This window comes from Pseudochaenichthys georgianus, chromosome 1 (assembly GCF_902827115.2).
Source record: "Pseudochaenichthys georgianus chromosome 1, fPseGeo1.2, whole genome shotgun sequence".
NCBI classification, from domain to species: Eukaryota; Metazoa; Chordata; class Actinopteri; order Perciformes; family Channichthyidae; genus Pseudochaenichthys; species Pseudochaenichthys georgianus.
In genome coordinates, this window is record NC_047503.1 from 17,076,560 (window position 1) to 17,097,026 (window position 20,467).

A 20,467-nucleotide genomic window follows, 5' to 3' on the forward strand; every position below is an offset into this window, starting at 1 on the left:
CCATAGCCGTCCACAGACAAACAGGAAGATGATACAAGATAACTCCACAAAACATGGTGGCGAACCTGAATTCATTATGCAGCCGTTTCATTCAGATGTGAATATCTGATTGTCATGCATTACTGGATATCAGCTCACTGGGAATTAACTCAGTCACAACTTTCGAGGGCTAAAAGTTAAAGTGGGAGATGTGTAACATCCCCATCTAGTGGAGAAAAACCATCCCCACACTTATCTTCACTGTACGCTGGATAGAATAATATCCGATACAGTACAGGGCCGGTTTATCTCAAAATATTAAAGTGTGTCATAATTCAGTGCCTCTAAAATGCTGTATAAGTATTTCAAAACAGCATTTAAATGTTATTCTATTATTCCCATTGACCCAAAAGTTATACCATATGCAAAAATGATCTTAAAAGGAAGATGCCAAAAATCCCAATGCCAATACATAAAGGACATACCTTCCTGTATTTCGGGGCAATACTCTTCTTGGTATTTTGAGACAACAGCATGACAACAAGATAGCATGTGTTAAGTGTTAATTAGTGAGTTTTAGAAGGGCTGGGACCAGATTATGTTACATTTGGACAAAGTCTGGCTCTCTGTTTCTAGAGGGACGAGATGAATGACGATCCAATATGATATATATAATATTCTATTTAACCACAAGTGTTAGCACTGTTGATCCCAAACTGTTTAAGGCACAGGGTGGGGCTGAACAAGATGTCAGTTAGTCAAGCTGGACTGGTTAGACTGGATTAAGTAAAAGGAGTGTCCAACTCCTGCACCACTGAAACATGCTGATGAGATGCTTACTAAGACATAAGAGGGGGGAAATTGGCTGCTGTACTTATTATGTAAATGTTTTCAACCAGCCAAAGTCCATAATAAGATGTATCAGTGGAGCATGATGTGTGCTTCTGCTGTGGGTCTTCGACAGCTGTGTTTGTTATTCAGACGTTAGAATTAGTATTCGTCATATATCAGTGTGAAGCAGTGGAGGGTGGAGTGTAAACAAAACATATATTTATTATAACGCTGGTTCTGATTCATGGGACTGCAGAGTCATGCAGGGTCTGAACAAGACGATACGTCATGTGAAAACAAGCCATGAATGCATTTAAATGTATTCAATCATAATATTATAGTGCCTGTACAAATACTTTCTGAGGCCTGAACACATTTTAAGTATTTCAAAGACTTAAAACTGAAGCATGCAGAGGACATGCAGAGGTTGTTGGGGTGGCATTATTTTTGCAAATAATTCAAATTAAAAAGGTCAAATTTGAGCATCAAGCACTTTAATTTAGATATGGATGATTGCTATATCTTTTATGGACTAATTTTCCCTTTTTTTAAATGATGGAAATGTCTAATTATGTAAAGAGACCCAAAATGCAGGCGCCAGCTGAATATTCAAAATATATAAAGATATACCAGAATAATTTGCAGTAAGGCTCTAAGGCATTTTGTATTGCTTTCAAATATTTCCGCTGAATCAACAAATGTGTGTGCATTAACTCTTACCCCCTCCTTTGTGTGTAATTGTTAAATGTGCATGTGGTCCCTATTCTCATTGCTAATTAGTTCATTGTAATCATTTTCAAACCCCTGGACTTTGCTCACGTGCCAATGTTAAAAACGTTCTGCATATTTGAATGTGTTCTTTGAGAAGTCTGGGAATAAAGAATAAAGGTGTAATTTAATAAAAGTCACAATATATCAAGAAAAATAAAACTATCCTCGACTGCTGTGCATTATTTGTGTGCAGACATGTCTTTCAGGCACCTGAAGGTGCCATTTAAAACGGGTTAGTAACAGAGTTGTTAGGCCCTGACAGTGAACGAGGTATTGTTGGAGGGTGTGTACACACATTAATCAGCCAAGTCAACACATCAATATTGCAGTGTCTGAACATGAAGATAATCTCTGTTTGTTCTGGGTAGCAAGCAGGCCACAGGAAGCATACACTCTTTACTTTGCTGTTTGACACACCTAAACCAAGGATAAGGGTTGATTATAAAATGACCACATTTTATGTCTACCCTACTTGGATTTTTTCATGATGTTCTCATTTATTATAACATGGGAAATAATGGAGCTTTTAACATAGATATAGAGTTTCTTTCAATTTCAAGATAAGGGTTTCCACTCATTGTACACTGTCTGTTTTTAAATCGCTTCTTAAAACCCACCTGTCGTTCAACACTTTGTAGATTGTGGCTTTTAAAATAGTCTAGAGTTTTAACTATATGCCTGTTATTATTTTTGTTCTTGTTTATTGTTGTTATTATTGTTTATTTATTTGTAATTTACCCTATGTAGTCTTCTGTGATTTTTGTATTTTATTTATTTCTCTGTACAGTACTTTCTTGAGGTTTTAAAGTGCTTTACAAAGAAATCTGTATTGTATATTGTATTGTTCTGAAATGCTGCATATCACGAGTCCTTAAGCCTGTACATTTTCAAAACTACCTGCAGGCCTGTCTGTATTAGTTGGTACATTTGATTATAATATGATTGTTAGCAGAGGTGGGAGGTAACTAAGTACATTTACTCAAGTACTGTACTACAATTTTGAGATACTTGTACTTTATTTCAGCATTCCCATTTTATTCTACTTTGTATTTATACTCAACTACAATTTAGAGGTGATCATGTACTTTTACTCCACTACATTTATTTAATACCTTTAGTCACTTTACAGATTTTGATTAATGATGTGAAATAAAATCAACTCTTAAATGAGACTTTAGTTACACCTGGAGTAAATTCACAAGCTACCCTGCAGTATACAAAGTTATTAAAAGCTGCACCTTTACCAGCTTTGATAAACACATTAATACATCAATACATATAATGAAAACATATAATACATTTTATTTTGAAAGTACTTTTACTTTAGGTAATTTAAATGTATTTTCATGCTAATACGTTTGTACTTTAACTTGAGTAATATTTTGGATCGCAAGACTTGTACTTGTAACAGAGTACACTACACTCTGGTACTTTTACTTAAGTACAAGATCTGACTACTTCTTCCACCTGGGATTGTTAGCCTATATTACGGGTACGCCAATATAAAGCCTGCTGTGTGATAGTGTATTTGGGTTATTGCTGTCGCCTGTCATGCATCTGCTTTATGTGCATTAGGCAAGAAATGTTGGTGTTGTCATTCGGACGCAAGGTGTCGCTTTTGAGCAATACAAAAAAATGTAAATGTAGAAAAATCCTGTATTTAAAAGTCCCATTAGCCACATTTTTTATAAATGCTACAAATGTGATATGGAAGATGAAACAAACATTAGTTCCATGTCTCTGTGACAGGCAGCTAGCCTGTCACAGAGAAATTAACACAGGTTTCTTAAACAGATCACTTATTTATATTTATCTACCATATTTAACAAATATTCAATGGAAAAGGAGCGTATGTGCATTACCTGCTGAGTATCTGCAGCAAAATAAAACCTGTAGCTAGTTTTCAAGAGAAAACTCAATCAATGAGGACTTCACAGGATATACAGCTGACCTAGGATCTGATTTCAACTCCTCTATTTGCATCCACTAGTGGAGCTGGCGGTCTCAATCTGATCCCAGGTCGGTGGTTTTCCCGCGATTCCACTCGCGGACCACGTGTCTCTCTACGGCCTCCCAGCGGACCATGTGGAGCAGCAAGATGGCGGTGCGGTGGAGGGGGAATGTCGTGGATTTAAATGCCGGGAACAGCGACTTTATGACCAGCAACAACCCCAATGAGGTACCGGTTTGCTCATTTTAACAAAGTGACACCCAAATAGCTTCACACACGCGGGTTTCCACGTGTTAGTAACGGGGTATTTTGCTGGCGAGCGAGGCCACATGCGCGCATAGCGACACGTGGCTGAATGAGGCTTGTAGTATTACCGATGTATTAACCGGGGAGTTGGCTGAGCAGCTCCATAAGATATTGTGCCGTTACAGAACTGCTCAATGACAAGTACGGCCATGTCGTTAACACAATCTCCGTGGTCATTGATTTACACTGCCGGTTAGTTTCCTCTGAAGTAATATGTTCAGGCTGCACCCTCAGCACTGCGTCCAGCACTGTCCCCCTGCTATGTCGCTTTTTATACAATACTCTCATTTTACCGTGCTTGTTTTGCGGTAAACTTCATATAACCTGATGTATTGTCATTAAAAAGCGTTTTGGACATGGTTTAAACGTCTGCTTACTACAGTACAGGCCTTGACAGAGCAGTTGTTTCAACTTCCCATAGCTGCCATACACTACAGATTAGTGAGTCATTCATACGGATATGCTCGAGGGCCCCTCACTCTGCCTCCTGTCTATACTGACCAGTATGGGATCAATAACGAGCATCCTTCTGTCTACCCTACTAGCCCCACTTTAATGATCAAAAAAACATTGGTAGTAGTAGGAATTGCTCTTTGATACACTACTACGGTGACAAATACTTATGGATTATACACCGTATAATTAAGTATTCAATCATTAAATGGTCAAATATCATGTACTAATGTATATGCTACCCAATAACAAACAAACGACATTATCTTATTAACATATTAAACATACAATAAAGTATACATATTAAACACATTTTCTTTATAAAGCACGAGTTTTGTTGTTCTTTTGAATGTCATGTATTTGTATGTAGTCGTTAGTCTTTATCTGGACTCTGAGTCTGTAAAAAATGAATTATGTGTGTTATTTATTAAAGTCTATGAATGATATTTGTCTCCAATTGTTTTTCAGTGTTTGTAGAGCTGGAATGATAACTATATTAAGGTGTTGGTTAAACTAGTTTCACTTTTTTTTGTATTCAGTCAGTGATAGTGAATCAAATCTATCTATCTAGTTTTAGACTGTTGGTTCAACAAAACCTGACATTAGAATACATGAACTCTGGCTTTCAGAAGTTATGATCTGCATTTTTCACTATTTGTAGTTATTTAATTGAACAAATGAATTAACAAGACATATTTTAAAATAGCAGGAGGTAGGATTAGATGAGATCACTGTGAATTAAAACTTAAAGCACAAGGGTGTGACATAATATATTTGTGTGTCTGTATTCCCTGCAGTTGCTCTTGAGTAGACGTGACATGGAAGCCGTGGAGATGGACGCTCAGTCCTGCGTGGATCACTCAATCCTGGCCATTTTTGAAGACTCCACTGTCGCATCAGAGGTCAGACATAACCTCACAGTATATCAGAAGTTTAAAAGATGGCACGTTTTTATGTTTGTTCAAGTTTTTTCTACTTACTCTCATTCAGGAAACTAGTTGACACATGTGGAATTTTGGTAGAAAATAAATGTTGTGTATGAAAGAATAAAACTGAACACTTCGCATTTCCATTTCCAGGATAAGAGTGGAGCGGAGGAGGAGAGAGAGACCCTGCTGTCGGCCCTGAGCGAGATGTTGGACAGTGTGGAGGATGACGATGTAACTCTGTCTCCCTTCGACACCCTGCCAGACACCAAGCTCCTCACCCACCCAGAGCGCAGGGAGAACTCACTGGTGGGTGCATACACTCAGGAACAAGAAATACAAGGCTGTTTTTTGTTTTAAAGTACTTAACCAATACTTTTAACAGGATCAGATTCATGCAAATGCTTTGGTTTTGGTGATCTTTTAAATTGAATATCACTATTTAAAAAAAAAAAAAAATGTAATTTAGTTTTTATTTCCGATTTCAGTTTCATTATACACACATGTTCACATTTTGGTTAACAGTTTTTCCATTTTCATTTAGCTGTATCTACATAGCCAACATAAGAAAAAAGTACAAAAAGAGATCAATACAAATAATAATAATAAAATAGACATATGAAAAGATAAATACATACAAATAATAATAATAATAACATAAAACAGCAAATGGGGGGGGGGGGTCATCCGTGTGTGCGTGTAGTTGTGTGTGTGCTAAGATCAGGCATGAGTATCACTCACCTTTCGACGAAATTCGCCGTTTTGAATCCAAAATAGGTCGTTTGTGTGATTCATGTAGATCTGCAATAAAAATATTTTTGGGGTATGGGGGGGGTCTGGGACCCGGAGTAATCTGCGACCGCGAGCTGTTATGTGCCATCATGACACACATGGTGTTCTTTTTTTATATATTATAATGCAGCGCGAGCTGTGTGCTCGAGTCTTCCTGCCTGTCGGCTCTGCTGCTCCGCGATGATGGTCTAGCTTCAGCAGCCACATTAGCTACGGGGACGTTCGTTAATATTAACTGTGCGGTCCGGAGTCACTGTGGCACAGACTGGACCGCTGGTGAACAGCTGTTAGAACGGGCCGTTCAGGTGTTCAGAGCAGAGCTCCCTGTCGGAGCGCAGAGCGTGATGTGCACTGAAAAGTTTTTCTGTCGCAATATTATCGTTGAGCTAGCTAGCTAGCATACATTGTCACTATCTGCTAACGTTAGCTTTAGCCTTCGTTTTCTAATAGTTTTTTTTTTTTATAGGCGATAAACGGAGGTGGTATAAGTATAGATCTTGTACTTGAGTAAAAGTAGAAGCACTCAGATATTGTACTAGAGTAAAAGTAGAAGTACTCAAATCTTGTACTTGATTAAAAGCAGAAATACTCAGATCTTGTACTTGAGTAAAAGTAGAAGTACTCAGATCTTGTACTTGATTAAAAGTAGAAGTACTCAGGTCTTGTACTTGAGTAAAAGTAGAAGTACCAGAGTGTAGGAATAGGAATACTCTGTTATTAAAAGTACTGCATTCAAAATGTTCCTCAAGTAAAAGTAGAAAAGTATTCTCATCAAAATATAGTGAAAGTAGCGACAGTAAAAGTAGTCGTTGTGCAGATTGGTCCATTTCAGAATAATATATATGATGTGTTTTATAATGATTGATCATGAAAGTGTTCTCAAAGCTGGTAAAGGTGCAGCTAGTTTGAATGACTTGTATACTGCAGGCTAGCTTGTGGATTTACTCCAGGTGGAACTAAAGTCTGATTCAACACTTGATTAGATTTCACATAATTCATCCAGATCTATGAAGTAACTAAAGGTATTAAATACATGTAGTGGAGTAAAAGTACACCATTTAGTGAGAGCAAGCTGCTGGCTAGATGGCAGGGCCCATATGAGGTCACCAGACAGGTCGGAACAGTCAACTATGAAATCCATATGCCGGACAGAACCAAGAAGCACCAGACGTTTCATATCAACCTGCTAAAAGGATTCCAAGATCCACCAGACACCGCATCGCAACACTTTTTCATACAGCCAGTGGGGGAAGAGGAGGTGGAGGAGCAGTTTTTCCCACGGACCTACCTGAACCAGGTCTATTGGATGTAACACATCTCCCATCGGTCCAGCAAGAAGAAATCAAAGAGCTATTGGATCCAGAGCTTTTCACCGAGCAGCCTGGTTTCACCAATCTGGTCCAGCACAACATCTACCTCAGGGAGACTGCTCCCAGCCGAAAGAAAAGCTACCGTATCCCTGAACGGTTGGTGCTGGCCCTGAAGAAGGAGATAAAGCTGATGTTAGAGCTGGGGATCATCGAAGTGTCAACCAGTGAGTGGTGCAGTCCAGTGGTGCTTGTACCAAAGAAAGATGGCTCGTTACGATTTTGCATTGACTTCAGATATCTTAACAGCATCTCGAAGTTTGACCCATACCCCATGCCAAGAATCGACGAGTTGTTAGAGAGGGTGGGACGAGCAAAGTTCATCACCACATTGGACCTCACCAAGGGGTACTGGCAGGTGGCACTGGCACCGGAGGCCAAGCTGCTGACGGCCTTTACTACCCCGTTTGGACTGTTCCAGTTCCGGGTAATGCCCTTTGGACTGCATGGTGCCCCTGCGACCTTCCAGAGGCTCATGGACCAAGTACTGCGGGAGTTTGCAACATTTTCCGCAGCTTACTTGGACGATGTCGTGATCTTCAGCCAAACATGGGAAGAACACAGGGATCACCTACAACAGGTCCTCCATGCGATCCAAGCTGCTGGACTGACCATCAACCCCCGTAAATGCGCCTTTGCCAAGGAAGAGGTGGAGTACCTGGGCTACGTCATTGGGGGAGGTGTCATCCGCCCACAACTGAGTAAGATCGAAGCGATTACCGCCTACCCCGTGCCAACCACAAAGAAGAAGGTAAAGTCCTTCTTGGGGTTGGTCAATTGGTACCGGAAGTTCATCCCTCAGCTGTCAGAAAGAGCAGTGGTGTTGACCAACCTCACCAAGGCCTCGGTGCCAGCCAAAGTCCGCTGGAACGAGGACTGTGACAGAGCTTTCAAGGATCTGAAGCAAGCCATTACCACTGAGTCGGTCCTTCACTCACCAGACTTTGAACAGCTATTCACCCTTCAGACAGATGCCTCAGGGGTAGGCCTTGGAGCGGTATTGCTACAGGAAGTGGATGGGGAGCTGAAACCGGTGGTTTTCCTCAGTCGGAAGCTGTTGGACAGGGAGACAAGGTACTCGACCATTGAAAAGGAGTGCCTGGCGATGAAGTGGGCCATCGACTCCCTGAGGTACTACCTTCTCAGACGGCAGTTCATCCTGGAGACAGACCATCGTGCACTTCAATGGCTTCACAAGATGAAGGACGCAAACATGCGTATCGCCGGGTGGTACCTTGCCTTGCAGCCGTATAACTTTACGGTCAGGTACCGGCCGGGGAAGTCAAACCTGGTAGCTGACTGGTTGTCCCGAAGCCAAAACGGTTAGAACACTGTGCTTCCTGGGGAGAGGGGGAAGGAAATGTGACGAAGGTAACTTCGCCACGGCTTCGGGCTGTGTAATCTTGCACATGGGGATTTGCACAGTACAGTCAAACATTGCCTATTTGCACATTTTATACTGTTCATTGATGTAGTGGGTATTAAATGAGTCAACTGTATTAAATTGTGATGTCGTCTGGCAGACGCTGGTCGGGCTCTCGGCTCCACCTGGAAAGAAAGGGGAGTTATAGCAAGAGCGCCAAAAGTGTTGGTTTGTGTAGATTGACAGCGGTTGAGATTATGTGCAAGGGATATGTTTAGTGTGTAAAGGTCACGATATATAAGGTGCATTAATGGTACAGGTTACTCCTATAACAGTCAACATCATAACACTCACCTCCGCCTGCTCTCCCGTCTCCGGTCCCAAGGTCCGTCATCGTAAAGGGTCCCCGGGGAAACAGCGGGTCCTTTTTATCGTTCCGGATGGGGTCAAAGGAGCAGGTTGGAGGCGGGGGTGATTTGTTATTAGGTACATTTGGCGTGTTAGTTTAGAACGGGTTTTCTTTTCATACCGTAATTAAATAGAATGTAAGTAAAGGATGTTTGTCATTCTCCAGTAAAGGATGTTTTGTGAATAACTACGGTCCTTGTCTGAGCTGACCATCTCTACACATGCCACCCCTTTTGGATGGTACGGGCCGATGGGTGAGGCTATAAAGGGTGGCATGTTGGGCTCATTTGGGGGGAAATAGTGTGGGAGACAGTCATTGTGAAATATTGATGTGGGCGACCAGGCACCAAATGATGAATAAATACCCACACCGGGTTGTATCAAGACGTTCTGCCTCTGTCTCCTTACTTGGTCGAGCCGCTCAAGTGACATCGTTCACAAGCAGCAACAGGGTAAGCGTGAAAAAAAAAAAACCAGTACAGCAAAGATTCACAAAGATCAATAAAATCTAAAATAAATAACATAAAATCAAGGAAATAATGATAATAATAATAAAAGACTATAAAAATAGGAGATACATAAAAATAAGAGTAAAATAACTGTCAGCATATATACATATTTCGTCATCATCTAAGTTAAGTGCATAATAAGTTAAAGTGACAAGTTAACATGGGTTGTGAAAACGGTGTATATTTATGACCAGTGATTTCATTTGATTTCTTTTTCATCATTAACCCCTTGTTGTGCAGCCTGATGGCTACAGGCACAAAGGACTGAAAGCCATCAGGAAAATAAATATGGAATATTCTAAATGTTCTTCCGGGGGAGCATGCCCCCGGACCCCCCTAGAGGGATAATATCCTTCTCACCTTTTTCACCCCTGACCCGTTTTAATGCCTGTAAGATGCAGGTCAGAACCATTACACTTATGGCGCATTTCCACTACACGGCCTCGCTTTGTATGGCTAGGCCTCGTTAGGATTGGCTCACTTATGGCACATTTCCGTTACAGTTTAGGAACTGGGGTAGTATCTATAGTAACGCAGTGTAGGCGGAGCCGTGACGTCATCTTCAGTGAGAGCCCCAAAAAAACAACACAGCCGTTAGCTCTTAGCACTCAAGCTCACAGCTCCTCATATCTGTTACATATCACAAACCACAGACTGCCTGTGTCATGGTGAATACAGTCGCTGGTATATTTATGTCTGTATAGGCCGTTGTTGTGAGTGTGGACGGTCGGAGCATATGCTGCGTTAGCTTAGCCGATCTCCATTTAGACAACACGCATTTTCCGCCTGCCGTCTGTCTGCAGACTTGTCAAAGCATTAATTCATGGCTTTTACTAACCAGTATCAGTATGTTGTTACTTCGGCACGGTAAACGTGTATTATAATTAAATCACGGTCAAATATGTTCATCTTGTTATAGTTGTAGCCTCCTTGCCAGCGATTCTCTCTCTAGTTTAGCATACTCAGCCCGACTAGAACCACGATTTAGTCGGGCCAGAAAAAAGGTAGCCCCAGGCCAAAACTAGGCCAAGTGGAAACGCAACCTCGATTTTATGGGGCCAGAAAACTGTGAAATAGTACCCGCTAGCCGGTACTACGCTAAGTGGACACGCAACCAAAAACGGGCTCGGCACGCTTAAAGCGAGCTCCGTGCTGTAGTGGAAATGCGCCATTAGATCAGGAGGTGTAAGACCCTGAAGTGGTTCGAAAGATATGGGGAAATCAGAATGAATTTACTGGATCAGTACAGTTGTGGTGTGACTCCACCTTTAGCAAAATATGTCTATCTGGATCCTTAGAGCATAAGTAATTTTTTCCATCTGATAGATTTCCAAAATATCACAATTTTAATAGAAATTGTGTATCACACACGGTGGGTTCAAGGACTGTCAGAACCTTGAAAATCCAAAGATGAATTCTGTTTTTACGTTTCTTGCTATAATGGTTTAGGCTTCGTTGATACATAATAGCTTAAATAAACAGAATGCAACATGGACAAACACAATAGGAAAGTAACTGTAAAATACGTTTTTTACGCAAAATGTGAGAAAATATAAACACTTCAAAGATCTAAATGTGTTTTTTTTTCTTTCTATCTTTAGGATCTTTCACTATATGAAAGGCTGAGGCCCAGATCCAAATCACCAAATGTAACACTCTCGATAAAGGTCGATGGAGACAAAGAAGCGGAAAGCAAATTGGAGAGAACCAACCCTTCACATCTGTTCAAAAAACAAAAATGTATCCACTCTCAAAATATAAAAGCAGAGAATGAAGTGGAGATCTTCACCTCCACTTCTCTGGTCAACCTGGTGAAGCTCATGCACCCCTACTGCCTGAAGCTGCATGTGGAGGAGGAGGAGGGGGATAAACTGAAGGAGCACACGTTGTTCTCTCAGGAAGAGGTGTGGAAGTACGAGAGACCCAGTGAGGACAGCGACGAAGAAATAAATGTTGTTTCTGATGACGAGGTGGGAGAAGTAAATAGGGAAGATGAAAAGAGAGATAATGACAGCGTCTTAAAGAGCGCGTTGCTGAATGTACAATCATCCAGAACTCCCGCATCCAGAGAGAAGAAAAGGGTGAGCTTTGGCCCCGTTCAGGTGGTTTCACTCGATGAATCGGCAGAAGAAGAATTAAACGAGTCAAATCTAACGAGTCAAAGTGTGTCGGTTCCACTGAACGGCACCAAAGCAATTGAAAACCCAGCGTGCTCCCCACTTGAACCCCAAACATCGTCCTCAGAAATTAACAGCAACACGGCCGAGGTTTCTCTACTTAAAGCTGAGACAAAGGCCAAATCGCTCAGCCTCCAAGAGTACAGACAGCTGCGCAAGAGGAGGCAGCCCCTGGTGGAGAAACAGGGGAACAACATCACCAAGTGGCCCTGTGTTTCTGAGCCCCCCACAGAGCTGACCCCCATCTGTTTACACGGACAAAACAGCTGCTGTCCAAAGGCAGCGCACCATAATCCAGACAGTAGGAGAACTTGTGCCGATCATAAATCTCAAACTCAGCCCAGGCCTCACCCCTCCACTCAAGCACGTCACAGCGGGTTAAAGCGACCAAGAACTGAATCCAAAATCCTCTCACCCACCAGTCTGCAGGCAAACGTCACAGTTAATCAGAATGTTTCAGAGAGCAAAAAAAGTCCAATAAAAAAGCCTCTCAATATTGATCCCCCGAACCCCGTCTTCCTCCATTTGCCAGTGAGCCAGACAACACCGCCCACTACTGACCACTCCTCATCAGAGTCCAAAGTGGAGTTCTGCAGTAGAGACTCTGACAGCATCAAGCACTTTCATCAAGTTCAAACTGAATCCTCAGGTACATCAACTCAAAGACAGCCATCCACCTCCGGCACGAGTCCTGAGGTGTTGTTAGTGAACCAGGGCTACTCCACCCTGTTACAGGAAATTAAAAACAGGCTCACAGAGATAGCCTCAGGTGTCACCTCCAGACCTCAAGTACTGTGCCCAACCTCAACACAAACCAAATCTTCCTCAGAGCTCAAAACCCTGCAGCCTCAGAGAAGCAGTCCAAACCAGACGATAGGAGTCAAGCTGCAACCAAAGAATCCGCCGTCACCAGGTCCGGATACAGCGAGGGAAATGAAGCGTCCTTCCCTCACAGCACCGCCTAGTCCCCTAGATGCTCCCACACCAGTGAAGGAGACGTTATCAGAGGTTTCCCCCAGTGTGTCCGCCTTAGAGAAACCAGCCGACTCAGGTAAACTGTCGAGACATTGGTGATTTTGTTGAGTTCACTTTGATGAAGGTCTAACTAAGAAATGAACATCTTCAAAAGTTTCATGTCTGTTTGTTCTTCTTCTTCTTCAGGAATCGAAGCGCCAGATCTCACCAGCCTACTGGAACAGTTTGAGGAAACACAAGGTGAGTAATCAGATTACTTTTAACTAGGGGTGACTGCGAAAAAGTTGATTAGAAAGGATCATTCCACTTGCATGCATGCAAATTATTCGCTTTTCGGCACCTCCCGCTTTTTTAACACTGATTTGGGTGACTTGTGTAATTCGTGGAGAACTGAAGAGTTTTCGTTTTGGGGGTGGGGGGGTCCGACTCACGGACTGACGGACAACTTCTAACTTAAAAAAATCTATACCGCAAAATAATTAAACAAGCGAGTGCCTGTTTTTTCTGGCCAAAGACAGGTTCCTTGAACACAACACAAGCGTAACGTGTCATCAAGTGGTGTAGTGCTGACGGAGAGCACCGGAACCCCGCTCCGGCACCCCGCTCTGGCACTTCAAATATTGCAGTACCCATAAGGAGCCGTACACATGCCGCAGTTTTTGCGTGGCTGTCTTTAGTTGTAAGCCCAGTGGCGATCTGTTGTTATTAGCATCATGATGTCAGATGCTAACTAAAAAAAATTTTTTTCTAGCTCAAGGGTTGAGGGTTGGAGAAAAAGAGCTCAAACTTGCTACCTCATCATCAAACGTACTGACAGACGGACACTTGGACAGAACTCAGCCTGCAGTGGAAGCACTTGTACCAAATCCAAAAACCCTCAGGGACTCCCCACACCTTCAAACATCACCTGACATCCCAGAGCCCCTCGGCACTGAAATCATCCTCAGCACTCAACAACATCAGCCAGCAAGGCGCACAAATCCTCTGTCCAAGGCCATTCAGATTATCGACCCCCGTCCTCTGCCGTCCAAGAGGACACACACGAACCTCCCAGAGCTCCCTGCTGCTCGTCCCTCTCCTCCCATGTACTCGGCTGTGTTCATTGATCACGATTACTGCGGGTCAACGACAAGTGCCGCTCAGCACTGCAGAACATCTAAACCCAAGGATGAGCTGAAAATAACTGATGAATTACAGAGGACTATCAGTGACTCGATCGCTGCTGCTGAATGCAAACAACAGACCTCCACCTGTGACGTTAACCCCCCCATCAGGGCTGTGGATGACTCCTCAAAGACGAGTCGGTCCACAGACAAAGTTGTTTCAATAATTGCTGCCACCGAGCAAGATTGTAGTCTTCAGACACCCCCGTGCACTCTGCCCACACCTCCACCCAGCCCTCCTTCCAGAGGCAGGGAGAGGAGGAGATATCGAGGGAGATCCCCTTGTTCGGACTCCAGCTCTGCTTCCTCCTCATCATCGTCCTCCTCCTCCTCCTCCTCCTCCTCCTCCAGCTCTGCATCTCCCTCTCCAAAAAGACAAAAGTAATTATTCTCTTATGTGTTCTGACTTATATGTTATGTACACAGTCAGACTGTGTTCTTCCTCTTTGTGCATCTCTCCTAATATCTTCATTTGTCATTCTCGCAGGCGTCGTCACAAGCGTTCAGAGAGCAGTTCATGTTCGTCGTCATCCCGCTCCATTTCCCGCTCCCCACCTCGGCGCTACAGGTTGTCGTACTCAAGGATGTCGAAGTGTAGCAGGTCCAGATCCAGATCTTGGTCCCAGTCCAGGTCCCCATCCAGATCACCATCACAGCGGGTTTACCGTCGGAAGCTTAGAGATGTTTACAGGTTAGTAAATGCTGACAATTGATAGAAGAAAAGTGGCTGTTTATTTTTTCATTTGTCTTTAATACTATTCTCTATCCCCCTCTCATCCCTCCAGCAGCAGAGAGTCCAGGAAGCTCCGGAGAGAGCACGAAATCAGGATGCAGAAACTTAAAGCCATAGTGAGTACAAAATAACATGTCAGCTTTATATGTCTGTGATTGTATTTGTTTTTCAGTGGACAAATAAGTAATTTTTAAACTTCCTCTCCTACAGGATGAGCGCAGGGTGGTGTATGTCGGCCGCATCTGCAGGACTATGACACACGAGGAGCTGAGGGAACGCTTCTGTCAGTTCGGAGAAGTAGAGTGTGTGTCCCTTCACTTTAGAGATAGAGGGTGAGTGTGCACAACTGATAATATGTTCTATTATGTTTTGTTTTTTTAACATTCATCAGTATTTAAACCCTGCACCTTTTGGTTCCCACAGTGACCACTACGCCTTTGTCACTTTCTACAACATGGACGATGCTTTCGCAGCCATTGATAACGGCGGAAAACTACGGAGACCCAATGAGCTGCCTTTTGACATCTGCTTTGGTGGAAGAAGACAGTTCTGTAACTCTCAGTACGCCGACCTAGGTGAGACTAAAACCCACAGTCAAAGTCAGGTGCAGAGTGCACTGCTATATTGAAGGCTTCTCCTCATTGAGCTTTATGTGCAGTGAAAGTGTCAGCTTACCAGGTAAAACCCCTTCACTCTTACAGGCTTTGTACGGTAGCTACTTCGTCATAACTCCCTGACATTTTGCTTGTCACTACACTATGCTGGTCCACCTTAATGACAGCCTACCTAAAGTGAGCCTGAGTTGAAGGTTTCGCTAACTTTACTTTAATAATCAGATGGCAAGCAGACAAGGGAGCTTAGCTTTTTATTATTCTTTTATTTATACTTTGACAAATAAGCTGAATAAAAATGGCACTGCTATGTTCACAGCAATAACAATACTGCAAAGAGATACTGACCCATAGGGGAGTGTGCTGTGCACTACAAGACATCACAGCAATACAGCACCTTTACTATGCTATTATTTATGATGGTGAAATTTCAGAAAATCTATGTTTAGTGTATTTCTGCCCAAGACTAGATTGCTTCTTTCTTTTTTTTTAAAGCTGCCCCATAGGAACTATAATGCAATATTCCTGCAACAATTTGAATTCATTACTTCAACCATAAGTCAAGTTTCTGTCCAAATATCACACATACCACACCCATTTCTTCTTGAATCTCAATCTCTACATCAGTGTTTCTCAAACTTTTTCATACCAAGGACCACTTAACCAATAAAAAAACACTTGCGGACCACCTAACTCCACAAATATCCAAAATCACATCATTTTTCTAGAACAGATTACAAATCGCCTGGAAATGGTACAAACAGGTGGCAACATGTGTGATGAAGGTGTTGCGCTGGGCTATATCATGCAATGAAACTTAAGCTCACTCCATTGCGGAGATATTCTCGCGAGAGTGAAATGTATTTATTTCAAATGCGAAATTTTACCAATATACTCACGGACCACTAGGGGGCGATCACGGACCACCAGTGGTCCGCAGACCACACTTTTGCCCCTTTCACACCAGCGCCTTTTCAGCTCCGGCTCGGAGCTAGAGCCTGAAAAGCGCCGGGTTTTCCAGTTCACACCGGAGCTGCGCCGGCTCTTAGCTCCGGAATCCGCTTCATTTCCAGCTCCAAAAAATTGTCGGTCCAGAGGCAAGAGCTTTGGAGCTAAGAGGTGACGTCGCTTACGTCTCTCTTACGTCGAGGCGTGCAGGAAACTAAACCCACCTCCCATGGGTCGACTGTTATGCCTGCCTACAAGCAGTAGTGCCTATAAACACACTTTATAAAGTCAGGCAACACTAACCAGGCTTCGTGTGATTCTGTTTATTTGTGCCTTACTTTGACCATCCGTTCACTGTTATCGATCATTGTGGAGAGAGGCAGACGTGTTGTTTTGTATTATTGCAGCTATCGGATGCAAGTAGTCAGTTTAGCTTCGGTTGCTATGCTAACATCACCCGTTTTATACCAGAGAAACTTTCATAACAGCGTTGTGATACCAAACAGTGTCAATTCAGACTGACACACATTCACTTGGGCTAAGGGGAACTGGGGATATGCATCAGCTGCTTGTGTGAGTCGGACAGTGAATACTTTAGAGCGGCCGCTGCCGTGTGAGCTAACCGGGAGCTAACGGGAGAATAAACTCCCGTGGAAGAGCAGCCAGCACTGCAGCGGTCGGTAAATGCTGCAGAAACACATTAATAAACAATGAACCACGGCACTCTGGAGAAAAGTATAAGGTTGGAGAAGTCGTTATTCAATTTATTCTGGCTTCGTGTGATTAAAAGCAACACGATCATCGACCCAACGCAGTTGTTGTTGTTGTGAGCTGCCGTAATGGCTGCCGTTGGGGGGCAAATCAGCGATGTAAACGGTGACGTCATGACGCAGCAGGGGCAGCTCTGGGGCGCCAGTGGGCGGTGTGCACAGAGCGGGAGCTGAAAAGGGAAACCGGAGCTGAACCAGAAAAGCTCCCGCTCGGAGCTAGAAACTGAAAAGCGCTGGTGTGAAAGCCGCATTGGAGAGGCACTGCTCTACATGTATGGCAGCCATTCCATTCCACTGTCTGTTGAACTCCAACACAGAGAAATGTTATCAGTAATTTATAGAAAAAAACAAAACTGTTTATGTTACTCAAACACACTCCTATAAATGGTACAACCAGACAAACTGATCATTTTGCAGTGGTCTCTTAGTAAAGCTGTATTTTACACACATTTTCTGAAAAACATAACAAATAAATATATGTTTTTTAATGTGATCCTGTGAATGTTTTTATCTTCCTTAGACGAAAACAAAGATGCAGAGCCTTATCCTGTTAAGAACAGGTTCGAGGACCTCGACTTTGATTCGTTGCTAAAACAGGCCCAGAAAGGAATAAAGAGTTAACCGAGCCGTGTGGGAGGACGACACCAAGCTCGATATGGCAAAGAACCCAAAGTTTCCTTGGACCTCAGAGACTTATGGCTCATACTTATGTATGTTAGTGTTTTCTTCATGCTTGGAGCCTTGGACTCTTAATACGCATGCTGTTTCTAATGTGTACAGTTAATATGTAAAAATATGTAGCACTGTTTAATTGATAGCATGTTAGTGGAACCCACTAAAGTTTTTCGTTAAATTCAATATTGCTGATAATGTTTTGTACATTACTATATGAAAAATAAAAGCTCTTTATGATTTCATTAATCTTCATGAATTGTCAACTTGAGTTTCTTTGGTTATTAGTAACAGATTTCTCAGGAGACAAACTGCCAGAGTACAAACGAGTCTAAATTTCACTTCCATCCATCCATCTTCTCCCGCTTATCCGTGGTCGGGTCGCAGAGGTAGCAGTTCCAGCAGAGAGCCCCAAACTTTCCTTTCCTTTCCCTGGCGACATCAACCAGCTCTGACTGGGGGATCTCAAGGCCAGCGAAGAGATATAATCCCTCCACCTGGTCCTAGGTCTACCCCTCGGTCTCTTCCCAGCTGGACGTGCCTGGAACACCTCCCTAGAGAGGCACCCAGGTGGCATCCTTACTAGGTGCCCGAACCACCTCAACTGGCTCCTTTCGACACGAAGGAGGAGCGGTTCAACTCCAAGTCCCTCCCGGATGACCGAACTTTCGGTCATGACCCATCCTTCATGACCATAGGTGAGGGTAGGAACGAATATGGCCCGGAAGACAGAGCTTTGCCTTCTGGCTCAGCTCTCTTTTCGTCACAACAGTGCGGTAAAGCGACTGCAGTACCGTACCGCTCCGATTCTCCGGCCCATCTCATTGTTCCCTCACTCGAGAACAAGACCCAGAGATACTTAAACTCCATCACTTGGGGTAAGGACTCATTCCCTACTTGGAGTGGACAGTCCATCGGTTTCCTGCTGAAAACCATGGCCTCAGATTTGGAGGTGCTGATCCTCATCCCAGCCGCTTCACACTCGGTTGCGAACCGATCCAGTGAGTGCTGAAGGTTGCAGACCGATGAAGCCATTAGAACCACATCATCTGCAAAAAGCAGTGGTGCAATCCTTAGTCCACCGAACTGCAGACCTCCTCTCCCCCGTCTACGCCTCGAAATCCTATCCATGTACAGTGGGGCAAAAAAGTATTTAGTCAGCCACCAATTGTGCAAGTTCTTCCAATTAAAAAGATGAGAGGCCTGTAATTTTCATCCTAGGTACACTTCAACTACGAGAGACAGAATGGGGGGAAATAATCCAGGAAATCACATTGTAGGATTTTTAATTAATTAATTGGTAAATTCCTCAGTAAAATAAGTATTTGGTCACCTACAAAGAAACAATATGTCTGGCTCTCACAGACCTGTAACTTCTTCTTTAAGAGCCTCCTCTGTCCTCCACTTGTTAACTGTATTAATGGCACCTGTTTGAACTCGTTATCAGTATAAAAGACACCTGTCCACAACCTCAAACAGTCACACTCCAAACTCCACTATGGCCAAGACCAAAGAGCTGTCAAAGGACACCAGAAACAAAATTGTAGACCTGTACCAGGCTGGGAAGACTGAATCTGCAATAGGTAAGCAGCTTGGTGTGAAGAAATCAACTGTGGGAGCAATTATTAGAAAATGGAAGACATACAAGACCACTGATAATCTCCCTCGATCTGGGGCTCCACGCAATGATCACAAGAACGGTGAGCAAAAATCCCAGAACCACACGGGGGGACTTAGTCAATGACCTGCAGAGAGCTGGGACCAAAGTAACAAAGGCTACCATCAGTAACACACTACGCCGCCAGGGACTCAAATCCTGCAGTGCCAGACGTGTCCCCCTGCTTAAGCCAGTACATGTCCAGGCCCGTCTGAAGTTTGCTAGAGAGCATTTAGATGATCCAGAAGAGGATTGGGAGAATGTCATATGGTCAGATGAAACCAAAATAGAACTTTTTGGTAAAAACTCAACTGGACGTGTTTGGAGGAGAAAGAATGCTGAGTTGCATCCAAAGAACACCATACCTACTGTGAAACATGGGGGTGGAAACATCATGCTTTGGGGGTGTTTTCTGCAAAGGGACCAGGACGACTGATCCGTGTAAAGGAAAGAATGAATGGGGCCATGTATCGTGTGATTTTGAGTGACAACCTCCTTCCATCAGCAAGGGCATTGAAAATGAAACGTGGCTGGGTCTTTCAGCATGACAATGATCCCAAACACACCACCTGGGCAACGAAGGAGTGGCTTCGTAAGAAGCATTTCAAGGTCCTGGAGTAGCCTAGCCAGTCTCCAAATCTCAACCCCATAGACAATCTTTGGAGGGAGTTGAAAGTCCGTGTTGCCCAGCGACAGCCCCAAAACATCACTGCTCTAGAGGAGATCTGCATGGAGGAATGGGCCAAAATACCAGCAACAGTGTGTGAAAACCTTGTGAAGACTTACAGAAAACGTTTGACCTCTGTCATTGCCAACAAAGGGTATATAACAAAGTATTGAGATGAACTTTTGTTATTGACCAAATACTTATTTTCCACCATAATTTGCAAATAAATTCTTTAAAAAAGTGATTTTCTGGATTTTTCTTTTCCTCATTTTGTCTCTCATAGTTGAGGTATACCTAGGATGAAAATTACAGGCCTCTCTCATCTTTTTAAGTGGGAGAACTTGCACAATTGGTGGCTGACTAAATACAAACAGGTTTGGTGACAAAGCGCAGCCCTGGCGGAGGCCAACCCTCACCGGAAATGGGTCCGACTTACTG

The 20,467-nt window shown here is 43.2% G+C and overlaps 1 protein-coding gene across 2 annotated transcripts; it reads left to right on the forward strand.

Moving 5' to 3' along the window:
- The first annotated feature begins 3,528 nt into the window (after positions 1-3,528).
- Positions 3,529-17,960, forward strand: LOC117457999 (peroxisome proliferator-activated receptor gamma coactivator 1-alpha-like). Of its 2 annotated transcripts, none has more exons than XM_034098335.2 (11): positions 3,529-3,760; positions 5,089-5,193; positions 5,371-5,526; positions 11,258-12,884; positions 12,995-13,048; positions 13,560-14,352; positions 14,459-14,662; positions 14,760-14,820; positions 14,915-15,036; positions 15,128-15,279; positions 17,554-17,960. In XM_034098335.2, exons 1-11 carry the CDS (start codon positions 3,665-3,667, stop codon positions 17,652-17,654), a joined length of 3,471 nt encoding a protein of 1,156 aa, XP_033954226.1. In that variant the 5' UTR covers positions 3,529-3,664; the 3' UTR covers positions 17,655-17,960. The 2 variants fall into 2 exon arrangements, with proteins under 2 accessions (XP_033954226.1, XP_033954160.1); XM_034098269.2 differs by having other exon boundaries at positions 3,530-3,760; positions 14,757-14,820.
- Positions 17,961-20,467: the final 2,507 nt, after the last annotated feature.